The 22,425-nt window shown below is 46.0% G+C and overlaps 1 protein-coding gene across 1 annotated transcript in view; it reads left to right on the top strand.

The window, feature by feature from the left end:
- FAM135B (family with sequence similarity 135, member B) overlaps window positions 1-22,425 on the top strand; it is a 139,055-nt gene that overhangs the window by 54,812 nt on the left and 61,818 nt on the right. Inside the window, exon 3 of the mRNA XM_006879268.1 lies at window positions 15,340-15,479. Within this exon, the coding sequence (XP_006879330.1) occupies window positions 15,340-15,479 (140 nt within the window). The remainder of the gene's footprint in view (window positions 1-15,339; window positions 15,480-22,425) is intronic.

Below are 22,425 nucleotides of genomic sequence, written 5' to 3' on the forward strand. Positions count from 1 at the left end.
TCTCTCTCTCTGAACATGGCCGGTCTCATGAGGACTACAGATCCTTTGGCTCTGGCAGTTGCTAGGGGTAGGGTGGTTTTGCTTGGGGCTTTAGAAAAAGACTTTGCTAAGGAGGTAAACTGGGTCTCCTGCCCACCTCCTTCTCTACAGTTTTTGGATATGTGCTGAATGCAGCCAGATGCATGAATAGCAATCTTGCATGGTTGCCTCTGTGCCAAGGCAGAGATATGAAGAAAAATGAGTCTGGGAGAATAGGCCATCTGCTAATTGAATCTGAAACTCCAATAACTGATTCTAAGGCTGAAGGCCTAGGCGTGCACTGATTTTGGAGAGTGAGGTGGCTATACATTGGCTGGTACCCAGGCAGATACTGCTGTGACTTCAGATACTGATTATGAAATTCACACAGACACAAGGACACTGGGATAGTCTTGAAAGTAATGCGTCCGTGCCCTGGTGAACGTCAAGGCCAGTGTGGGCCGGCAGAGAGGACTCTGGACGTGTGGTCCAGAACTAGAATCCCATTGCTAGCTCTGACCTTGGGCTGGGTTCTCCATTTCTCTAAGCCTCCCTTTTTCATTCTGTGAAACGAGTTCATATAACGTGGGTTTTGTTTTAAAAGTCTCAGTCCTCATGCTGTTGTTAGAATTCACAGCAACGCTTTGAACAGGTCTGAACTGTGTGAATTCTCAGTGTCAGGAGAGTGGTAGACAAAGTTGCCTTTCCTATTGAGAACCTCAGCGAATCTTGGAAGGACAGCCAGGATGTCCCCCAGGTGGGCCGTCTTCTCATATAGAATGGTCTCAGGCAGGACCAGGTCCTGGAGAAGAACATTATGCTTGGTAAAGCTTCTCAAAACCTTTTTTACAAACGATTCTCATCAAGATGGTTTGTCATGGCAGCTGCAACAATGGCTCAGACATAACAATGACCTTGAAAGTTTCACAGGATTGCCTATCCCATTTTTTGGTTGCATGTGGGGTTCTTGCCACATCTCAAGGACAACTCTCCAGCACCTGTGACAGCTACAGCTCAGGAGCAGCTAGTGCTCCGTAGGGGTTATCAGGGTCTCTAGCATAAGGTGCATCCTCTCACTCTTTCCATATGCTTATTAAGCCTCCATTTTATGCCAAATGCTGACTTTAGGCCACAGGAAAGAGACCCAAGTGACTCTTCAGTTTGCTGTGCACTCAAGAAGTTTATGGAACAGTGGGGAAGGTGGAAGGAGAGGTGGATGGGGGTCACGTAAACTAAAAGATGGACCCTGGGGCTCAAGGAAGGTGCAGTGATAGAGGGACACAGAGGCAGGATGTGCTTTCTTGAGACTAGAGATGGCCTGGTCATTGGCTTAGCAGCCTTCAGCAAGGCCTTCAAGGAAGGATTGATAGGGATTTGTATCCAGGAAAATCATTAGCCTCAAAGAGGATACGTGATTTTAAAATAGCTTGAACTGGCCTTAAACAAAATCTTTCCTGGTATTCTATCTTGGGCTGTTGTAACTGTATGAGATTCTACCTTTCCATGATGAAATCCTTTGGAAGAGACAAGAGATGTTTATACCAGCAGGCTTTTGAAATAAAGATATTCATTCATTACAAAATATTTATTTTAAAAATATGTGTACCTCCACTGGGAAATATCCTTGTGAGAAGCCCCGAATATACATGTGAGTATGTAACTGCCAAGCTTCTATAAGTCTGTGGTCTGGTTGTGGAAAGACACGTGGAACCATAAGGTCTAGGTGACAAGTATGCCACCATGGTTGATACAGACCGTACAGACAGAAGAGCGACAAACTACTGCTCACATGTAGAGAATGACTTCTGAAGAGGAAATGGAGAAGCAGGATCGCAAGAGATGAGAAGGAGGAAACTTGGTGGGAAGGTGATGAGATAGATAGAAGGATGTTAAAACAAGGTCCTACTATGTTAGGTCATCTTTGAAAAGTACCTGTTACAAACCAAGCAGACCTTCTCAGAAATTGGATTTGGTATGGCAGAAATCAATCAGAACAAAGTGAGAAACAAAGAAAATAAACATCCAGTGTCCCGCAGTCCATCCCTGTTTGTGATGACCTTGTAGGACAGAGCTGAGCTACCCCATGGGATGTCTGAGCTGTCATCTGCATGGGGACGAACTGCTTCAGCTCCCTTCCTCTGCGTGCCTGATGGGCGGCAACATTATACTTAGCATCCCAACGCTTAACCCACTACAACACCAGGGGTTCTTCTATAACCCAACAAGCCACCCCAAAATACAAGAAGAAAATGTTAGACCATTGAATGTTAATTCATTGATTTGTAGTTAACCATAAACATTTCTTATTTTTGTCTGATTCGATTTATGAAGCCTTTAACTGAAGATTATTAGCTTCATTTTCTAGAAAACATAGTAACTACTAGGCTGTCCTATTACTAGAGGGCTGACCCATGGTTCTCAGAGCTGCCCTCATCCTAGTATCCTCGGGAAGCTCTCCAGCCTTTGTGGCGTCCCCCTGCCTGGTCTGTCTACAAAACATATGGTGACCACCCACTCTGGGCATGGCATGCCTGAGGCTGCAGGCAAAGCTGTTGAGGAAACTAAACCCCTTATTCACTATTCATTCAGAAAGAGAATGATCTTGGTGATTCTTCGAGGGCAGGGAACTGTCTTGTGGCCTCATGTCCTTCTAGGATCCAGAACTCTCGACTGGTGCTTTCAATGAGTGCCGTATGTGGGGAGCAGTTTACAATAGATAGAGTAGATAACATCTGATGAGTGAAATTAAACTGTACTTGGGTAGAACGGAGCAGAAAGCATTCTGTCTAAGCTAGGAAGTTAAGGAAAGCTTCCCAAAGGAGAAAGCGTTTACAATAAACACAGATAACGGGAAGAAACATCAGTGTCCATGGATATGGATGGGCACCAGACAGTCCAGCTGGTGTGAGCCTGGTTCATCTGTGGGGAGTGGAGATATTTAGGTCTTGAAGCAGCCTAGAAGTTAGCAATGACACGTTGCAGAAACATTGTGTGAAGTTGAAAGTTGATTAGTAGGCGCGATGGGTTTGGGTTTGGTTGTCTATTAAGCGGGCAAGAGCTGATGGCAGTGTTTCGAGTGCTGTGGAAGAACCCACATGATACACGGACGGGAGGTGTGCACACAATGAGACGACGTCATCGATAGATTGGCGTGGTACAGTTGTTGAGGTTAGATGCTGAAGAGTCCGGTATGACTCACAGCAACCCTGTGAACAGGTCAGAACCCTGCCCTATCCTGTGCCGTCTTCATCATCTGTGACACTCTAGAGCCAATTGCTGCAGTCACTGTGTCAATTCACCTGACTGTGGGCTTTTCTCTCTCTCTCACTGACCCTTCACATTGCCAAGCATGGTGTTCCTCTCCAAGGAACAGCTGCTCCAGCTACTACCCAGAGTAACCACAAACAGGGGTTAATGCCTGGCACAGCAGATGGCCTGCAGCTTCTGCTCAACACTGACTGGCTGATTCCTGCATCAACTAACTCTGAAATCCCTCCCCTTTGGGGGCAGGGGTGTAAGCCAGCTATGGGTCCTAATGGACAGCAGGGAGAGCCAGGAGAGAAGAGAGAAAGGACAGCAGGAGAGCGTTCAGGTGACAGTGGCCTGCAGACTGGGAGTCCTTCATGGCTGCACGAGGGGAGGGGTGGTTTCAGGTAACAGAGGTGGGTGAGACAGAGTCTTCTAGACTGAGTGGGCCTGGGCACATCAGCCAAGGGCCTGGCCCTGTCGAGGGACCTTCCCTCCATGTCGGAAAGACAATGGAGAGCTGTTACCTGGTCTACTTGACCATTTGTGAAAGTCACCCCCCCCCACCATGTTATATTGCTTCTAACAGGGTCCAGGTCCCCGTGCCCTCCAGAATGGCCCATGTCCTGGCTGAGGACTGCGGCTCTCACATGTATTTTATTAGCTGCTCCTGGGGAAGCATGTGCCCTGGGCAGATGGCTCAGGAAAGCTGGCCTCACTCCGTCTTCTGTGTCTCCTGTGACTTATTTCCAGGAAGAGCCAGGCTGAGGAGATGACATCTTGCTAGGCCACCTCAGGAAAGTTCACATGCGAGTCCCAGCCGTGCTTCCTGCTGGCCAATGAACGTGGTTGGAGGCCTTAGGTCTGTAGGTCACCTGAGGACGCAGCAGGAGAGTGAGCTGCTCATCCGAGGTCCATTCCACAAATGTTTATTAATCACCGCTGCCAAAGTCCCAGCCACCAGGTCACTTTGAGCACCGGGCACCAGCTCAGCTTCCCATAAGTCCTCATAAGAACCGGTCACTGAGGTCTAAGGAGACTGCTGGAAACGCTCGGGGGTAGTCCAGGTGCAGTGGGCTGATGGCGTCTGGCCCATGTTCTTGTTTAATGGACTGAAGAGGGGGTACAGGTGGGAGGTGAGGACAGTGAGGCCTCCAGCCTCATGATTCAATGTGGAGACAACACTTTGAAAGAAGATTGGAAGGGCCAGAGCCACGAGCAGTGCAGTTTTCTTGTTAGTCCACGGTGGTGGTGGTGTTAAGTGCCGTCGAGTCAGGTACAACTCACAGTGACCTTATGAACTCCAGGCCCGAACCCTGCCTATCTGGTGCCATGCTCACCATCACTGCCACACTGGAGCATATCGTTACTATCACTGTGCCAATCCATCTCACCGAGAGTCTTCCTCTCCTTGACTGACCCCTCCACCTTTTCAAGATCGACGTGCTTCTCCAAGAACGTGATTGTTGTCTCCGATCGAGTCAGGACCAGTTCTCAGCTGACCCTCCACTGGGTTTTCTGAGGCAGTTAGTCATGTAGGAGGAGACTGTCCTTCCTCCTCCCACACAGCACCTGGCCTTTGGGAGGGCTGCACAATTCCTTAGCACTAGGCCACCAGAGTTCACAAGAATCACTTCTGCAGGCAGTGGGATACTGAGGGTTGGAGATGTGAAGTGTTTCTCAGGGCCATCAGGATGGCTGAGAGGGGTGCTTGGGAAAAGGAGCCCTCGTTCTGACCACACATGTGTCCATTTGGGGTTGGGTCTGAGGGGCAGTGTCTGGTGAGCAGAGGATCATACACGGTTGGGAGAGTGATGGGCTAGACTTGAAATCCAGAGTTCTCAGCTTGGAGACAGTGCACACCTACCCCCAGTCACTGTCATTTCAACCCTGACTCAGAGCGAGCCTCTGTGTGTGTCCGAGTAGATCTGTGCTTCGTGGTGTTCAGTGGCTGAATTTTTAAGAAACAGATTGCCAGGACTGTCTTCCGTGCCACCCTTTTCCACCTGTGTGCAAACTGCCACCCTTTCAATTAGCGGCAAGTATGGTCCATGTCTGGGCACTGACTGCCTGAAAGAACGAAAGGTGAAGCAACTCCCTGCTACACCTGGCAACAAGGACTGAGGCACTCAACAGGTAAAATTGGTGGTGGCACGAAGACACATCTGTGTATTAGAGAGAAGTATTTGATGTGTCTGGTTTAGTAGGTACTTGAAGTGGAAAGCAAGAGAGATTCGTTCAACTATCAATAACAGGAAAAGCTAAAAACCACTCCGGAAAGGGGAAAAGGCCAAGGTCTACTGAAATAGTTAGTGCAAGGGCTAGTGGACCCTGCAGACCTCCCCTTCTGTGACCCTGAGGCAAGAGAACTAGATGGTGCCGGCTCTCAACACCACTGACGTCTGGAAAGGGAAACCGAGGAAGATGCTGGATAGAGTGAGGGACACGGGGGAGGAAAGGAAACCAGCATTAAAAAGGCCAGCCTTAGTGGTCACATGGAGACCGAGGGATTCCCTGCCACTGTGGTCCTTCCTGGAACAAAACTCACCCTCACCGCTCAGCTTTCAGCCAAATAATACTCGGGCGTAAAGGTGACCCATAGTCCGGGGATGTGCTCACTCCCTGGAATGGCTCACCATATAGGGTCTTGAGCAGCCTGACCCCGAGACTAAAGCCTCCAAGGCAGGAAGGAGTGGGATAGGATTAAGGGAAATGAGAACTAGAGAGAGGGAGTAGAAGGAGTGGGGTTGCATTTTGAGTATTATAATCCATGTCATAAAATACTGTGTGTGAGTGGTTGAATGAAAAGCCAAGTGATTTTGTGGACTTTCACTTAAATCACAGTTAAAAAAGGAAACCCAGAAAGCACACTGTGTGCCGCCAGCTCAGCTGGGAAACCGAGGACCAGGCCGAGTGCGCGCCATATTCCCAGTTAGAACTGTAAGTGTGGCAGAGCGGAGAGCATCCCTAGACGCTGTCACTGAAACCCAGCTGGGAGCCTCTGAGAGCACTCAGTGGCCAGGCTTGTAGAGGCCGAGCAGGGCCTGAGGGTCTGGAGGGGAAGCCGGAGACGCTCACTGGCCTTCGCGTGGGCAGTCAACCCAGTGTACAGCCAGGGCCGGTTTGTAGGGGCCGAGCGGGCCTGAGAGCCTGGAGGGGAAGCCAGAGATGCACCCTGGCCCTCCTGTGGTAGTCAGGTCAGTGCGTGGCCTTGGTGATAAGGCCACCAGGTGCTGGCCTTCCCGTGGGCAGTCAGTCCCAGTGCATGGCCGTGGTGATACAGCCAGACAACATGATAAGGCCACCAGGTGCTGGCCAGCCGAGTGCTCATTAATCAGCAGGTCACTGTGGTTCCTCATTAAGTAATTAAGCCGCCTCAGCACAGAGAGCAGCAGGCCCTGCTATTTTCAGTCTGTGAAAGGGTGTTGGAGTTCTTTGGCTTTGCTCAAGAAGCCTTGATGGTGTAGCGAATTAAGTATCGGACTCCTAACCATAAAGTCGTCGGTTCAAACTCACCAACCCCTCTTTGGGAGACCCACGTGACAGTCGGCTTCTGTTGAGCCTTGGAAACCTCTGACTCTGTCCTGGAGGGAGTCTGATGGCAGGGGACCGGGTTTCATTAGGCATCTGGTTCTGCAGTGGATTAAGCACTGGGCTGCCGACCAGATGGTTGACTGACAGACGTACCAGCTGCTCTGTGGGAGAAAGCTGTAGCAGCTCTGGTCCATGTTTCCAGCTTCAGAACCGCTGTGGGCAGTTCTGTCATCCTGTCTGGAGGGTCACATGAACCGCCACTCCACTGTCACCTTGCAGTGTGTCCTGTATGATATCTACCTTGTTGGGGTGACGTTGGAAGCTGTATCATCAGCAGGGTCCCCGTGGTGGGCAGAGCTCCTAGACCAGGACAGAGGCAGAAGCAAGGTCAGGTGATCTACTCCTGAAAATTAGCCAAATAAACCCTTCCAATCACAACAAGACACTGTCTGACTTGACGCAGGAAGGTGAGGCCCCTTGGTCAGAAGGCACTCAAGATCGAGAACAGATACAACCACGGCCTTGTGGGCGGCGTGGTGAGGACGCTGCTGGGAGGATGCCACTGTGTCGATGCTGTTGTGACAACACCGCCGTGAGGATGGCGGGCGACTGGACTGGCCAGCGTCCTGATCTGCCCAGGCGTGCCTCGTTGTCCTGCTGTCCGCTCTACGAGTCACTTTACCATGCCTCCCAGATGCTGGGTTACCATGCACATTGAAGGTTGTGGCAACCCTGCGTCCAGCAGTTTAGTGGCATTTTCCAAGCAGCATGTGCTCCCTTGGCGGCTCTGTGTCACATTTGTGCTTCTCATGGATTTAAATTTTTCTGCAATACTCCTGCCTGCTTCCTGGCTTCCAATGTGGTGCAAGCTGAGCTTTAGTTTGCTCTGGAAAACAAGCAGAGCTGTGACTCCATTCCTGCACTGTTGGCTTTACTGTGGTGGTTGGGGAATGAACCAATAATATCCCCTTGATCTGCCTGTTCTTGGGGTCGACACGAGATGAGCAGACTCAGGCTGTGCTTACCTGGGCCTCGAGTGGACAGCACTATCCAGCCAGGACAATGCTGAGCTTTCCCTGGAAACCAGTGAATGTCCCTTCCAGGTGACTTTCCACTCAATCCATTTGTAATGAACTCTGGTGGCCTGGTGGGTAAGGATTTGTACTGCCATCTCAAAGGCAAGCATTTCAAATCCATCAGCCGCTCTGCAGCATAAAGATGGTCAGCCTCTCACGTGATTATGGACTCTTCTGGAGGGTCAGCTATGAGTTGGGTTTAATCCAATGACAATAAACAACAACAACATTCCTAGAAATGAGTGGAAAAGAAGAAAATAACGTCTGTCTTTCAAGGTGGCTTTTTGTCCTGGGTGTTCCTAGGAACAGACTTAGCCAGTGTTAAACGAAAGCAAACCCAAGTGCCCTCACTTCCCAGAAGTCTGCTCTGTGTCCAACTGATAGAAGCACTATGCCGTCATCATCATGCCTTCTGATCTCTTCCGTAGGGTGGAGACGATGTAGGGCATGATCCTTGCCTCCTAGAAATGCCAATTAAATGCTCCGTCCAGTGCTCCACTAGAAGGTTTCAAGGGCACATTTAGAATATGTGGTGTCTTAACCAAACGATAAGGATGACAGAAGAAGAATTGATGCCTTTGAGTTGAGGTGTTGGAGAAGAGCACTGCGCATCCCGTGGACTGCCTAAAGACAGGTGTCTTGGGAAAAGTGCAGACAGGTTGCTCCTTGGAGGCAAAGATTACAAAGCTTCACCTTGCATAGTCGAGTATATTGCTGGGGGAGGCTACTCCTTGGAAAGGGACACCACGCTTGGGAAGATGGAGGGTAGACGAAACAGAGGAAGACCCTCGGCCAGGTGCATTGGCACAGTGACTGTAACCATGTGTGTCAGAGATGTTGAGGACGGCACAGGATACACCAGGGTTCGGATCTGTTGCTCACAGGCTCACTACAAGTCATACTCGACAGCACCTAACATCAGTAACAACTGAGCCAAAGGAGATTTTGTATTAAGTCAGCTGAAAGTGAAGGCCCTGCCTTGAGGAACTCGTGATCTGCTGGGGCATTACCACTGAAGGAGTCGGGAAGTGGTCCTTGTGTGTTACATGTTGGGCTGCTAAATGAAAGGTCTACCGTTTGAATCTACAAGCTGCTCCATAGGAGAAAGGTGTGGCAGTCTGCTTCCTTTAAGACTGACAGCCTCAGAAGCCCAGGAGAGGGGGTCATGATGAGCTGGACAGACTCAACAGCAGTGGGTGTATAAGGGGTTCTCGACAGTGTGGCCTGGATGTAAGGCGTTCAGCGATGACCTTTCAGGATCTGGTGCAGCTGCCTCAGGTCTGGTGTGTAGGGGTTCCAGGTGGTCTCAGAGAGTTGATGTTGAGCCCAAGTCTGCCAGTGGGAGGGACTTCCCTTGCAGACAGCTGTGGTCACAGATGATCATGTCCTTGGAGCAAGGCCAGGGCTCAACCCACAGGTTAATGCCCTTGATGGTGGGGTTGATGTGGGCACATGGGCACTAGAGCAGCAGGCTGGTTTCTACTGACAGATCATGAAGGGGAAGGAGAGGCATCCTCTGGGCTAGGGACGTCTTCAAGGTGCCAAGACTGGCTAAGTATTAGTAGAACTCCTTTTCTGGAGAAAAGCCATTAATGTAAAAGTATTTTTATTTGTACTCTCTGTTTTGCAATTGCAGATGAAACTGTTTGAAGGGGATTTGTTTGACAGCTGGGAGCCTTTGACAAACTCCTCTCTGCTCTGCATTTTCCTTCTGTCTTCTAGGCCCCGTCTCATTGTTTCCCATCCAACGCTCCTCCTCCTCCTCCTCCTCCTCCTCCGCTGGCCTCCTCCATCTTCTCTTCTCATCATTCTTTCTCCTTCCTCTTCCCTCCTCCTCCTCTCCTTTCCATATTCCTTCTTTTCCTATTTTTTTTTAATTTAACATTTATCTCATAAGCTTTCTGTGATTGCTGTTTTGTACTGACAACTGGTCACCTTTGAATGTGTCCTGATGCAGGGTGACTGTAACTATGTAAGAGTAGTTATGAATTTTCTGATTGGAGTATTTTTCAGAAGCAGATTTTCAAGTATGTCTTTTGAGGGTCCTGTGGGTGGACTTGAACTGACAACATTTCCATTATCAGCCAGACATTTAAACCTTGTGCCAACCAGGGACTCTCTCACCTTCTTTTTCCTTATTTTCCTTTAAAGTTTAAACGTACTTTGTATGCTTATGCATGGCACCAACTCTAAAACTCACAAAGAGAAAAATAATGATCTGCATCATCTCCTGAGACCTCTTGCATAGACATCTGGTTACCAAACAATGAGTTCGTAGGTGAAAGATAGCTTTCCCCTGGTGGCTGGAAAGGGTCACATCCCTAAGTACAACAGGCTCTGCAAGGTGAAGCATGTGCTTTTCCCGTGTCTGGGTGTCCGGTGCCTGGTGCGTGGAGGAGGCTGTGCTTCACGGGATGGTGTTGCTTCCATTGACTGAGGATGACTCCACTGTGACCTGTGAACCAGGCCTCTGCATTCTCAGGGCCAACTCTATCCAGGATGGAAAAGAACTTTTCCTTCAGAGGATGAGAAGGAAAGAGCAGGGTGGACCAGGTGTCCCTGAATGGGCTATTACTGTTGAAGAAGAGAGGATAATATAGGCGCAGAGAAGGCAGCGGTGTCTCAGTGACGTCCACAATCCCACAGGTTTCTCATAACCGGTGAGCCTCCCTGGTATAAAGACAGCTGTCCTGTGCCCCACTTAATGGTGATGCAAAAATGACCTCCAAAACCCCAGGGGGCATGAAAAAGCCTGTTCTGGGTTTAATGGGGCGCCCAGGGATTTGGTGACCTTCAGTAAGTACTTCTGAGCCCTGTGGCCTCGTTTGCCAATCCGCTCAAAATCAGAGCAGCTTAATTTCCCATAAAAATGTAGCCAGTGGAAACGTATTCGGCAGTAAGTACTCAGGCTTTTCTCTCTGAGCAGAATTAAAAGGTCATGGTGCTGCTTATCACATGCCTGCAACATACCTTGTCTAAGGAATCAGCCCCGTTTATCCTCTTTCTCTTGACAGCAATCGGGGGGTCAGCGTGGCCTTGCCCAGTTTTCACATAAGAAGCTGGTAGAGCAAGAGGTGATGGGACTTGCCCAGGAAGACAATTGATGGAGCTGTCTCGCGTCTTGTGCCCTCTGGCACCAGGCAGTGTGGATGACTCTGACCTTCGGAGGGTTTGTTCCCTCCATCTGCTGCCATGCTGTTAGTCTGGCATACAGATCAACAAGGGCTGGGTGCAGAAAACAGAACAGAAAGGCTTCTGCATGCAAGAGTCAGAGCTACAGCTCCTTGATGCTGACGTAGCACAGAGAGATACATATCATTGTTAGCTGGCATCAAGTCAATTACAAATCTATGTACAAAACAGTGCCCGGTCCTGCGCCATCCTCACAATCATACTGACCATCCTTCTGGTTTGTGAGACTACAAAATGTATGGGAGGAAGCTCCTTATCTTTCTTCACAGAATTATCAGTGGATTCAAGCAGTTGACTTTTCAATGAGCAGCCTGGCTAGTAGCCTAAACCCAGTTATGTTTCCTTTGTGGTGAAGTCTAAATTAGAACAGAAGCCTTAGAAATGGTCTAGAATTTGACTTCTGTTGTTTCTGCTGTGGAGACACAGAGCAGTATTTAATGTCACTGTGTACTTGGGGGTCAAAGCGATCCTTTGTCTCTGGTACAAATTGTGTTTCAAGCTCTCTGGGGAACAGTATATAAAGCCCTTGAGTGATTTCTCTTTGCCAGATTGAGTGATTTCTCCTGGCCTTTTATCCATTATACTATCATAGTACACACTCTCTTCAATTACTGACATAGTTTCCTTCCATAACAAGCAGATGTTGTTGTGTTAAGATTGACATTATGCAAAAATAGAGGATAATCACATCAGATCACAATATGGAGAATGACTACATCATTACATATATACAAAATTACATCATTACTGAGCTGCAAAGCTTCAGAGAATCGTGACCCAGACAAGGTGCCACATACCTTGAGCTGTCTCAGTGGCACTGCCCTCTCCTCCCACCTCCATATTCATCACTGTCAGACATCTGCCATCAATGTGCCACTCGTGTTTCATTAGTGTTGTAAATGTCTAGTACCTAGACAGGTGGCAAGCAGGAAGCAGGTGTGTTTTAATATTCTGGTATGTTCTTATCATTAATCTATCCTCTGCTAAGAAATGAGTTCATTCTATAAATTTGCCTTCTGAGATTCTGTTTATTCAGCCATAAAGCAGGTGGATTTGAGGATTAATTTATACAAATCCAAAATCTCTGTAAATTTTCATTAAAATTAATAATAGTAAAAATATTTTAATTTATTAAAAAAGACTTAGAAGACTATACGCTTTCATTTGTTTCTGCTTCTTTTTCTAGTGATTTTCTGCCCTCCTCTTTGGAAAAGATAAGCTCTCTCTCTGTGTGTCACTGTCAGTGACCCATGGATGCCCTTCTCTACAAGATAATACAGAATCCTTCCTGACATTTATTACAAACTTAAATGACAGAATAATATGTGATATTATGGTTGTAAACTGCTTAAATGTACTATTTCTTAGATAATATGAGTGCTAACAAAATTGTTTTTAAAATCTTTTCACATTGTAATAAAACACTATCAGGCACAAAAAACCCTCCCAATACTTTTTATTATATAAAGTATACTGAGTCATTTTATAGCTTAATCTTGGCCTCTTCATCTGGGAAAAAATACCTTATGGATTTCCTGTGCAGATTACGAATGTGACACAATTGAGAAGCATTTAAGAAACTGTTAAGTGTGCTATTTTCCTTGGTAGTCTTGTACATGAATAGCATTCCTTTATAGAAGTCTCAGCACTACTAGTTTTAAGAGTACTTGTATGCTTTCCAACTGCTTGGCTTTCAGCGCTTTAGAGGAGTTTCCTCTTTTGCTTCCTACAGTAAAGGACCTACATGGGAGATACAGGAGGTTCTGCAACATCATGGGGTAGATTCTATCTTCTTGAAATTAAATTTTCAGTAACATTTAGAGATTCTAAGAGTATACTTTGAATGAACAAATGGACACAAAACTGAGAAGCACTCCCAGAAAATGTTTAGCGTTTGTATAATCAGAATTAGTGTGTTGTTTTTCCACAAACTGTTTGTCTGTATTACCCATTGGGAAGTTATTTTTGTTAGATGCCTTTGAATCAGCTCATAGTAACTCTTCACACAACAGAACGGAATGCCTTCGACTCCTGTGCCACCTTCCCAGTCCATTCTACGATTGAGCCCATCGTTGTAGGCACTGTGCTCATCTGTCTCTTTTAAGGTCTTTCTCGTTTTCACTGACCTTCTAGCTTTCCAAGCACGGTGTTCTTGGCAATTGGTATCTCCTAATAACATGTCCAGAGTATATACAGTCTAGCTCTCCTAGCTGCTAAGAAATTTTTCTGGCTGCACTTTATCCAAAAGAGAGAATTTTGTTTACTTGGCTCCACAGTCAACACCAGCCACCAGGAAATAAAAAGGGTATTGCGATGGGAAAGTCTGCTGTTAGAGACCTCTCCAAACTAATGAAGAGCAATGCTGTCACTCTGGAGACTAAGGTGCACCTGATACAGGCCATGGTCTTTGCAATCACTTGCTATGCGTCAGAGAGCTGGACAATGACTAGGGAGGGTATAAGGAGAGTTGATGCCTTTGAGCTGTGCTGTTAGAGAAGAGTATTGAATGTGTCATGGACTGCTAAGAAAACAAACAGATTTGCCCGAGAGTGGGTTAAACCAAGCTGCTCCTTGGAGGCAAGGATTCTGAAGCTTCTTCTGTCATACTTTGGACATGTTGCAAGGAGAGACCAGTCCTTGGAGAAGGACATCATGTTTTGGAGGGTGGAGGGAACAGCACAGGAGAGGAAGACCTTTTATGAGGTAGACTAAGTGACTAGGGTAATGGGGGTGGGTGTGTCAGAGACACTGAGATTGGCACAGGATAGAGCAGGGTTTAGGGCTGTTGTCGATAGGGTAGCTATGAGTAACAGGCAATTCGATGGCATGTAACAAGAACAACAACTGGCAATCCGTGATATAGACAATACTATTGCTTAATACTCTTCAGTCTTCCGTGTTCATGGATTGGTTATTTATTGTTGTTGTTATGTACAATCAAATTAAGTATGAGTCACAGCGACCCTATGAATAACAGATTTGAACTTTGTCATATCCTGTGCACTGTCATTATCTTTGATACACTTGAGCCCATTAATGGAGTCACTGTGTCAATCCATTTCATTGATAATCTTCTTTTCTTTTTCTGACCCTCCACATTTCCAAGCAAAATATACTTTTCCAAGAAGTAGTCCTTCCTCCTGGAGAGCATTATGCTGAGTGAACTAACTCAGTCCCATAAGGACAAATACTGCATAAGACCATTATTGTACCAAGGAAAAGATAACTAGTAAAACATATATGAGGATTGGGGGGCAGGGGGAGGCAGGGAGCAGAGGGGTTAGGCTGGGCATGGGGGAAATCATAGGGTCACGCAATTTGGTGGGTGGAGGGAGGGATAATGAAAGGAAATGGGAAAGATCCAGCAGGGATCTGGAAAGACAGGGTAATGGTATTAATTTTATAAAACATAATGAATGGGAATGATTTTGTGAAACTATATGAATGAAAGATAGTATTCTTTTGCTTTTCAAGGAGAGGAGCGAACTGGGGGTGGGAGTGAGTGGGTGGGGAGGAAAGTGCAACAATGAATGAATGGAATTCCAAAATCTCTGTAGATGTTCATTGAAATTAATAATAATAATAAAAATAATAATAATAATAATAATAATAATGTTATAAAAATAAATAAATTCAAAAACAACAACAAAACACAATGTATATGAACTTTATAAGTAAACCAATGTAAAATAAAAATTTTCAAAAACAGTAATCCCTCCTCAAAGTAAGTGAGATGAAGTTTCCCCACTCTTTCTTAGATAAGCTGCCGTCCGAGTGCTGCTTAGAGACAAGGACTGAGGACTTAGCAGTCAAAAAGGCTGCCCGGGGTCTCCTCGTGCCCATTCAGCAGTGACTCGTGGTCATCCATGAGGGCTGCAGCTCTGTGGGGTCCATGAAACCACCAGCATGCACTCTCTTGCATAGAACAGTGTGCATGTTGTCAGATCCAGATCTATGTGTATGTGCTTATCAACTTGGCTTGGCTTTGACCCTTCATTATGACCGAGGCATAGGTCAGAAAAGAGCTCCTGAACCACTTGGCAGTCAAACTCTTGAACGACACATACTTAGCCAAGACCCCATGCTTCTGAGATGCCAACCCTTACCTGAACTGATATCTTTATAGGATATTATTATAGGATATCAGTCTGGACTTGTAATGTTTGGAATACACTGGGGACCATTGCGTTCTATAAGCTGCACAGATGCTTGAAGGAGCCTCAGGTCTGGGACAGTGCTGCAGCTCTTGGTTCCTCCGGCTTTTGTTTTGCAGAGAGCACCAGCCTGCGCTCCGCCTGTGTTCATGAGGGCACCGTGCACAGCCGCATCTTTCAAATCTTGTACAGGAACGAAGAGGTGACCATAAATGATGTCATGATCTTCAGAGCTCATTTGCTCCTAGATGGTGAAAGGGTAAGTCCTGTACCTCCTGCAGCCTCTCATCTGCCTGTCACACCCACTGCTTAGGAAGTGGAAGGTGAAGGAGGAGCTACAGAACTCCTTCCGGAATCCAACAGGTGGGACTCTCTGACCTTAGAGCATCCATTACCTCTGTATGTCTGTGTGCACGTATATGGATGTATGCTTGTGTACACACATATAGACCGACATTTATTTACTTATTTCTTTTTGTTCTTATCCTTTCTTTCATTCATAGTCTTACTCATTTCCTGTAACCTCAAGTGTAAGTCATTCCAAGAAGCAAAACATATCTCATCTTCCTCTAGACCCCTAACACCTGCCGTGAGATAATAATACTGCAGATGCGTAACAATGGTGATTTAGATGCCACATGAAGGGAATTCGAGTGACAAGGGTTTGTTTTGCTAAACCAAAGGCAAGAGGTTCAAATCCACCAGCTGCTCCTTGGAAGAAAGATGAACAGTCTACTCTCATGCAATTTACAGTTTCTGAAAACCCATTTGAGGGTCAGCTGTGAGTCAGTTCCAGCTTGAGGGCAGTGAAGAACAACACTGACAGTCGGCCAATGAATTCCTGCATGGAGGGAAGGATGCATGGAGAGACAAATGGAACTGGGTATCTTTCTCATTAGGGTCTCTGTAATTTATCCTGTTAAACTGAAATTAATAGCACCCATGTGCACCCTTTATCTAGCCTCACCGTTCACTCACACAGCCATCCCAGGTGAGGGCTGCCTCCCATAAGATGTCAACCAACACACACCTAACCCCACACAGCCACCTCACTAGAGCCTGTGGTTTACTTGATTTGTATCTTTCTAGTGTTATCATCACAGGAAGCTTTGGGTGCAGTACACAGAGAGCTTCACTGCTAATCATCTCTTATGGAGGCTGTAAATCACACAGGGGATTTTGTCCATCTTGCTCCCGTGGGTCCACTGCAGATTTAAACTGCTATAGAGGAACCGCCTTTGAGTTAACAGTGAATTGTGCCACTATTGCTCCCTGTGTGATTTATAGCCTCCAAAATGTCCACTGCAAAGTCACCTGTGAGTTGGTTCCGACTTAACTAATAGGAGTTGTTTTAGTTGTCTGCAATTACAGTGATTATGAATATATTACCTATGTTGGTGGTGTGTCATAGCCCTTGAAAATTCACTTTTCTAGCCATTGTGTTAGCCCTGGGTGGGTGGATGTGATCTCTGGCTCCCTTAACTGCACACACGCGGTCTTACAAACCATCAATAGCTGTGCGACCAATATCTCACATATGATGATGGTGGAGAGCTTGTAAAGAGACTGTGGCACTGCTGCGAAGAGATTGGGGCAAGGTATAACCAGACAAACCTTGGAGATAAAGGCCATAGTCAAAGGTTTAGCTTGCTGGATGATTTAAGGAAAAGCTGACTAATAATTGCTCTGAGATAAAGTTTGCTGGATGATTGAGGAAGCCAGAGGTGCATCTGTGCTGCTCAACTGAACCTGCACTTCCACTGGTTGATTGAGAAGCTATCTGAGAAGCTATCACTAATTGAGAAATTGTGCCTTACTAATCTGGCTTGAGGAGTGGCATCCACTTCCCAATTAGCTTGCCTCCGGAAACCCTATGAACCTGGAGAAAGAATGAAAGTTATACAAGTGTCCAGGTCTTTCGTTCATAGGGTCACTATGAGTCACCTATGACTTGATGGCACTTGACAGCAACAACAATCTGGCTTGATACTGCTGGATTAAACCTAGACTTACATTGTAACATAGTTTTTGCCTCCTCCACTCTGCATCCTATTTCCCTAATAAACTCTACAACTGTGAGTCTTGAAACAAACATTGGAGCCAGTGCTTGGTAAAAATGGGTGCAGGATCATGTGGGCTGGCATGTCTGACTATGTACCTATGGACCTCTCTAAAGTACTCAAGAGCAACGATGTCTCTTTGGAGACAAAGGTGTGCCTGATACAAGCCATGGTCTTTGCAATCACCTGTTATGCATCAGAGAGCTGGACAATGACTAGGGAGGACAGAAGGAGAACTGATGCCTTTGAGCTGTGGTGCTGGAGAAGAGTATTGAATGTACCATGGACTGCCAAGAAAACAAACAGATTCATCCTAGAGAGGGTTAAACCAGGCTACTCCTTGGAGGCAAAGACTCTGGGGCTTCGTCTGACATACTTTGGACATGTTGCAAGGAGAGACAGGTCTTTGGAGAGGGCATCATACTGGGTAGAGTAGAAGGACAGCGCAGGAGAGGACGACCCTCTATGAGGTGGATTAATTCAGTGACTCGGGTAATGGGGATGGGTGTGTCAGAGGCAATGCGATTGGCACAGGATAGAGCAGGGTTTAGGGCTGTTGTACATAGGGTTGCTATGAGTTCACAGGTGACTCAACGGTATGTAACAACAACAACAACATAGACATTATTGATAGGGACAGTGCCACAACTGAAGTGGGTAGAAGTCAGACGTTGCTATCATCATGTTGCATCTGCTCTTTTTACAGTTGGAAATTGTAAAGATAGAGGCACATGGCTACTCTCAGCAGTGCTGACCATCTTCTGGTGGCCTCTTCATCTCCTCTTTCATGCTTCCTGACTTAATTTGCACCTCAGGAAGTTACAGTATAGGCTGTTGTTCATTAGTCTCCTGATAATTTTGACGGAGTTCCATTTAGGAGAGGTTGCTCAGCTATTTGGAGGGAAGACAAAGGCAGGGGAGCAGTGTCTGAGTGCTGTGCCCCTGCCTCACATTCTGGGCAGCACAGTGGCATATAAGAGCGACCTTGTGCCAGATTTTGAGAGCCTGATACGCACATCAACTCCACGTCTCCATCTTGGGTCTTCATAGTGATAACTTGAAATCAGCTGTGATCAAAGTATTTACAACACAGAAACTGGCAAATGCTAATAAAATTAATTCTTCTCCGTGCTCCAATCACTTACTGTGCCATTTTCTGACATCATGATTCAAATAGCTTCCTCAATAACGCTCTTCTCTTTCTACTTTGAAAGTCTGTGGGCATTAACCCTATGCTCCTGAGCTACTATTTTTACAGCTTCTTCTAGGTCCCCATCACATCTTTGTCGATAACTCTTTCAAGACAATATATGCAGATTCCTCAATTTAAGTACAGGAAAAACCTCAGACACATCCTGGGCTCGATTCCAGACCGCTGCTGTACAGGGGATATCACAGTAATAGCTGTGAGACCAATGTAAACGAGTGTCGGCCACAGTGTGAGAGATAGCTGTGATGATGGTGGAGAGCTTGTGAAGGTTTCTGGTTTCATAATACGTCTAAAAGTTCTATTTAGATTGACACAATGACTACAGCAATGGGCTCAACCATGGAAAGGATCGTGGGAATGGGAGCAAGACCAGCAGACATGCACTATCGGGGAAACAGCACAGACAGAGCAACAGCACAGGGCTGCCCAAGGCATCATCTTATAAAAACAGTGTCTACAAAGCACTAAAAGCAAAATGATTTTAAGGAACTCCTACATGTTCACGCTTCTAAAATTCTAGTAAAAGAATTGCACCTATGACTCACACCTTTGCCATGCTGACCCCACAGAGCTTCCTGGGGAAAACGGTGGTTATTAGCAGTGAAGATGGGTGTTCCTGGGCTATCTTAGCCATCTTGACCCCACCAGAGTCTCCCTCCTGTGACTGATAGCTCGTAGCCTTCTCTATGGTTGGAACATGCCCAGTTGTAGCTCCTGTAAGTTTGTATCAGGCCTTGGTTCTGAGATTTTGCAGGGTCAGAGTTGGACAGCACACGCTGCTCTCCCTTGCATACCAAATGGCCTGTCTCTGCAGCTAATAGTTTATTACTGTGTTGGGGTAATCAATACAAAAGCAAATGATGTTACAACTAATCATTGTATCCAAATCAGTGACAAAGTTAATTGGATGTGCCTATTAAAACAAATGGATAAATTACCTCTTTTCCAATAAATATCTGTCTGCTCACAACAGTAAAACACACTTCTTATGGCCAGGTGGCCAAAGCCTGTCGTCATGCATGGCCACTCCCATCGCCATGACCTGTCTACATGTATGTGTGCTAACATGGACGCCATTCAACAAATTATAGGAAATGCAGCCAAGAAAGGAAGTATGTGCAGTGAGGTACAGAGACGCTCAGAAATGATTACGGACAGAAGTAACTACAGTCAAAGGTGAACTCTGGGATGTTTCCATGCGAGTTTCAAAGAATAAATGTTTGTGAGGGTGAGGTCCATGTTTTGTGTCTATAAACTCTATTTAATCCCATAGGATATTTGAGAAAGCTTGCAAAACTATGTCAGACTAGGAAAAAGGGTAGGAGGGAAGAGTAACAGCATGAGCTGGGGTGGAAGGAAAAACACAAGCAAGAAGATGTAAATGTGAAGCGTGTGGAACAGACCGAAATGTGCTAGAATAGCTGCGGACGTTGGTAAATGATGACCCACATTCTTGGCACCTGGTCATGTACTGGGTCACACATTGTGCTCTTAACCAAAAGACGGGTAGTTCTAACCCTGCTGCTCTGCAGAAAGACGCCTAGCCTCACAAACTCAGTGGAGGTTCACTGAGAGTCAGAGTTGAATTCTTGGCGGTAACAGGGAGTGAAGCTTCCTAGGTCCTAAGCCAAGAAGAGGGTAAAATTATTGATGAGGAGGTGCACAGGCTTTGGGGGCACTGTTGCATTTCTGTAGGCTTAGAAAAGAAACACGTTGTCCAGGGTGTTAGTCGATGTTGGTTCTTGAAATGCCTGAAGCGTGTCCTCTGTGTTCTTAACCCAGGACTTGTTGGCTTGACCCACCCAATGCTCAGTGAGTCAGTCAGATTTCCTCGTCTTTTCTTTTTCCAGGGGAGGAAAGGGACTCAAGACTTTAATGACTAAGGAGTAGCATCTTCACTGGAGCAGTCAAGAGGTTTCACGTCACAGGAAGGCAAGCACCTGCAAAGATAGATCAGGAAGCTTTGGGGAGTGTCTTAGTTACTAGTGCAGAAATACAAGTGATGGTTTAACAAAATGACCTCTACTATCTCTTAGTTTAGGAGACGAGAAGTTTATTTTTTTTTTATTTTATTATTTGTGTTTGTGAGTATACCGTCAAATAGATCTGACTGGTACAGGAGGAGACTGTCCGTCCTTCCCCGGCAGAGCATCTGGTGGATTCAAACCATGCACCTCTGGGATTGCAGTGCAGTTTCTTGCCACTAGGCCACCAGAGATCCCCTAGGAGACGAGAAGTTTAAATCCAAGGGGCCAGCTCTTGTTTCCATTCAAGATATGCGTACTCGGTATTCCCTCGACACTTCCACGTCCCTTGGCATCAACCTTCCTCTGGATGTAAGAGGAGCCCAGCAAGCTCTTCCGGGCTCAGGATACATTCCCCTCCTGCCTGTTTCTCCCGTGGTCCTTCTCGTGGGTCCTTCTTTCTTTGCTTGTTTCTCTCTCCTTTTCCCATCTGTAGGATGAAATGCAAGGGAGGCCACAACCAAGGGATACTTCTGTTAGATGGGATCAGGGCTGCAACCTGGGTGAGGGTGATGCATCCCACTCTAATCCTCTTCTGTCAGATCGAGGTGATCACATTAGATCATATCAAAGGGCAGATTATATCCTTACATAATAGTCACATGACAGCGTTATGTAACTGCCAACACACTGAGAATCATGTGCCAGCCAAGGGGACATATTTTGGGGGACTTTAAGAATGTAGTAACTTATGGGTAGGATGACAGGATTCAGAGGTAGCAAGTGAGGCTGGCGTGGAGGTTGACAGCACAGCGTGGAGAGCTTCAGAGCTCCCCTAAGGTCACATGCCTCCTTGCTGTCAAGTCTCCAGTTCTCTCAAGAATCAGAAGCAGAGAACTTGGACTTGGAAAGGTTGCTTCTGCAAAAATATGGAAAATGAGGTCCATGAGATTGGCCATATAGAGAGCATTAAATAACTCCACAAGACTGTCAGTGAGTGCCGGTCAAGGAAACAGTACTGGGAATAGGAATGATGGTTTGAAAGTGGGCTGCATCGAAGCTGCATGGGGTCCACAGAACTGGGTTACAAATCAAGCTTCAGAAATAGAAGGCGTCCTAGAGAGAAGCGAGTTCAGCGGAAGCTGACTCTAAGGTTTGGACATGAAATGCATGAGAGATATGAATGTATTAAAGAGGAGTTGAAGATGACAAGGCTTTCTTGGGGAGAAGTGTGGACTCAGGTTGAATTATAACAGCAATCACAAGGACCTTGACATGAGTAGCATCTTACGTTGATTGAGTGCACACTGAGTGGTTGGCAAAGATAATGCTGAATGCTTTGGAGTATGCCATTGAATTGTCTCAACAATGTTTTGATATTACTCTCACTTGACAGATGAGAATTACAAGGATTAAGATAAGTCAAGCAGGTTGTCCAAGTCATACAACTAGGAAATTCTATGGACAAGATTTGAATATTAAGATAAGGCTTATATTTACAACCAATGTCAAGAGCCCCATGTTGCTTTCATGGTTGGATGAACCTTTTTGGTTCAGTAATACGCTGAAATAGCAATAACAGTAACCAGTATTTGTTGAGAATGTCCTTTCCAACGCTATGTTAAATCCTAAGATATGTTTTTAATAGTACTGTAACAGTACTGTAACTCTACCCACATTTCCCAGGTACTGAAATGAGCTTAAAGAAATTGTCTCAAATTAAATAAAGTCCTGGAAGGTAAAACGAAATTTTAAGCCCATGTAGTTTAATTCCTCTGCTGCAAAAGAATATTTAAAATGTCAAAAAGCAAAGATGTCACTTTGAGAACTCAGGTGTGCCTGACCCAAATCTTGATATTTTTAATTGACACATATGCTTCTGAAAGTTGGTCAATAAAGAAAGAAGACAAAAAGAAGAGTTTATGCCTTTGAATTATGACATTATTGAAGAATACTGAATATATAAGGGTC

Source organism: Elephantulus edwardii, unplaced genomic scaffold, assembly GCF_000299155.1.
Source record: "Elephantulus edwardii isolate Elephantulus edwardi_28Jun2011 unplaced genomic scaffold, EleEdw1.0 scaffold00003, whole genome shotgun sequence".
NCBI lineage: Eukaryota > Metazoa > Chordata > Mammalia > Macroscelidea > Macroscelididae > Elephantulus > Elephantulus edwardii.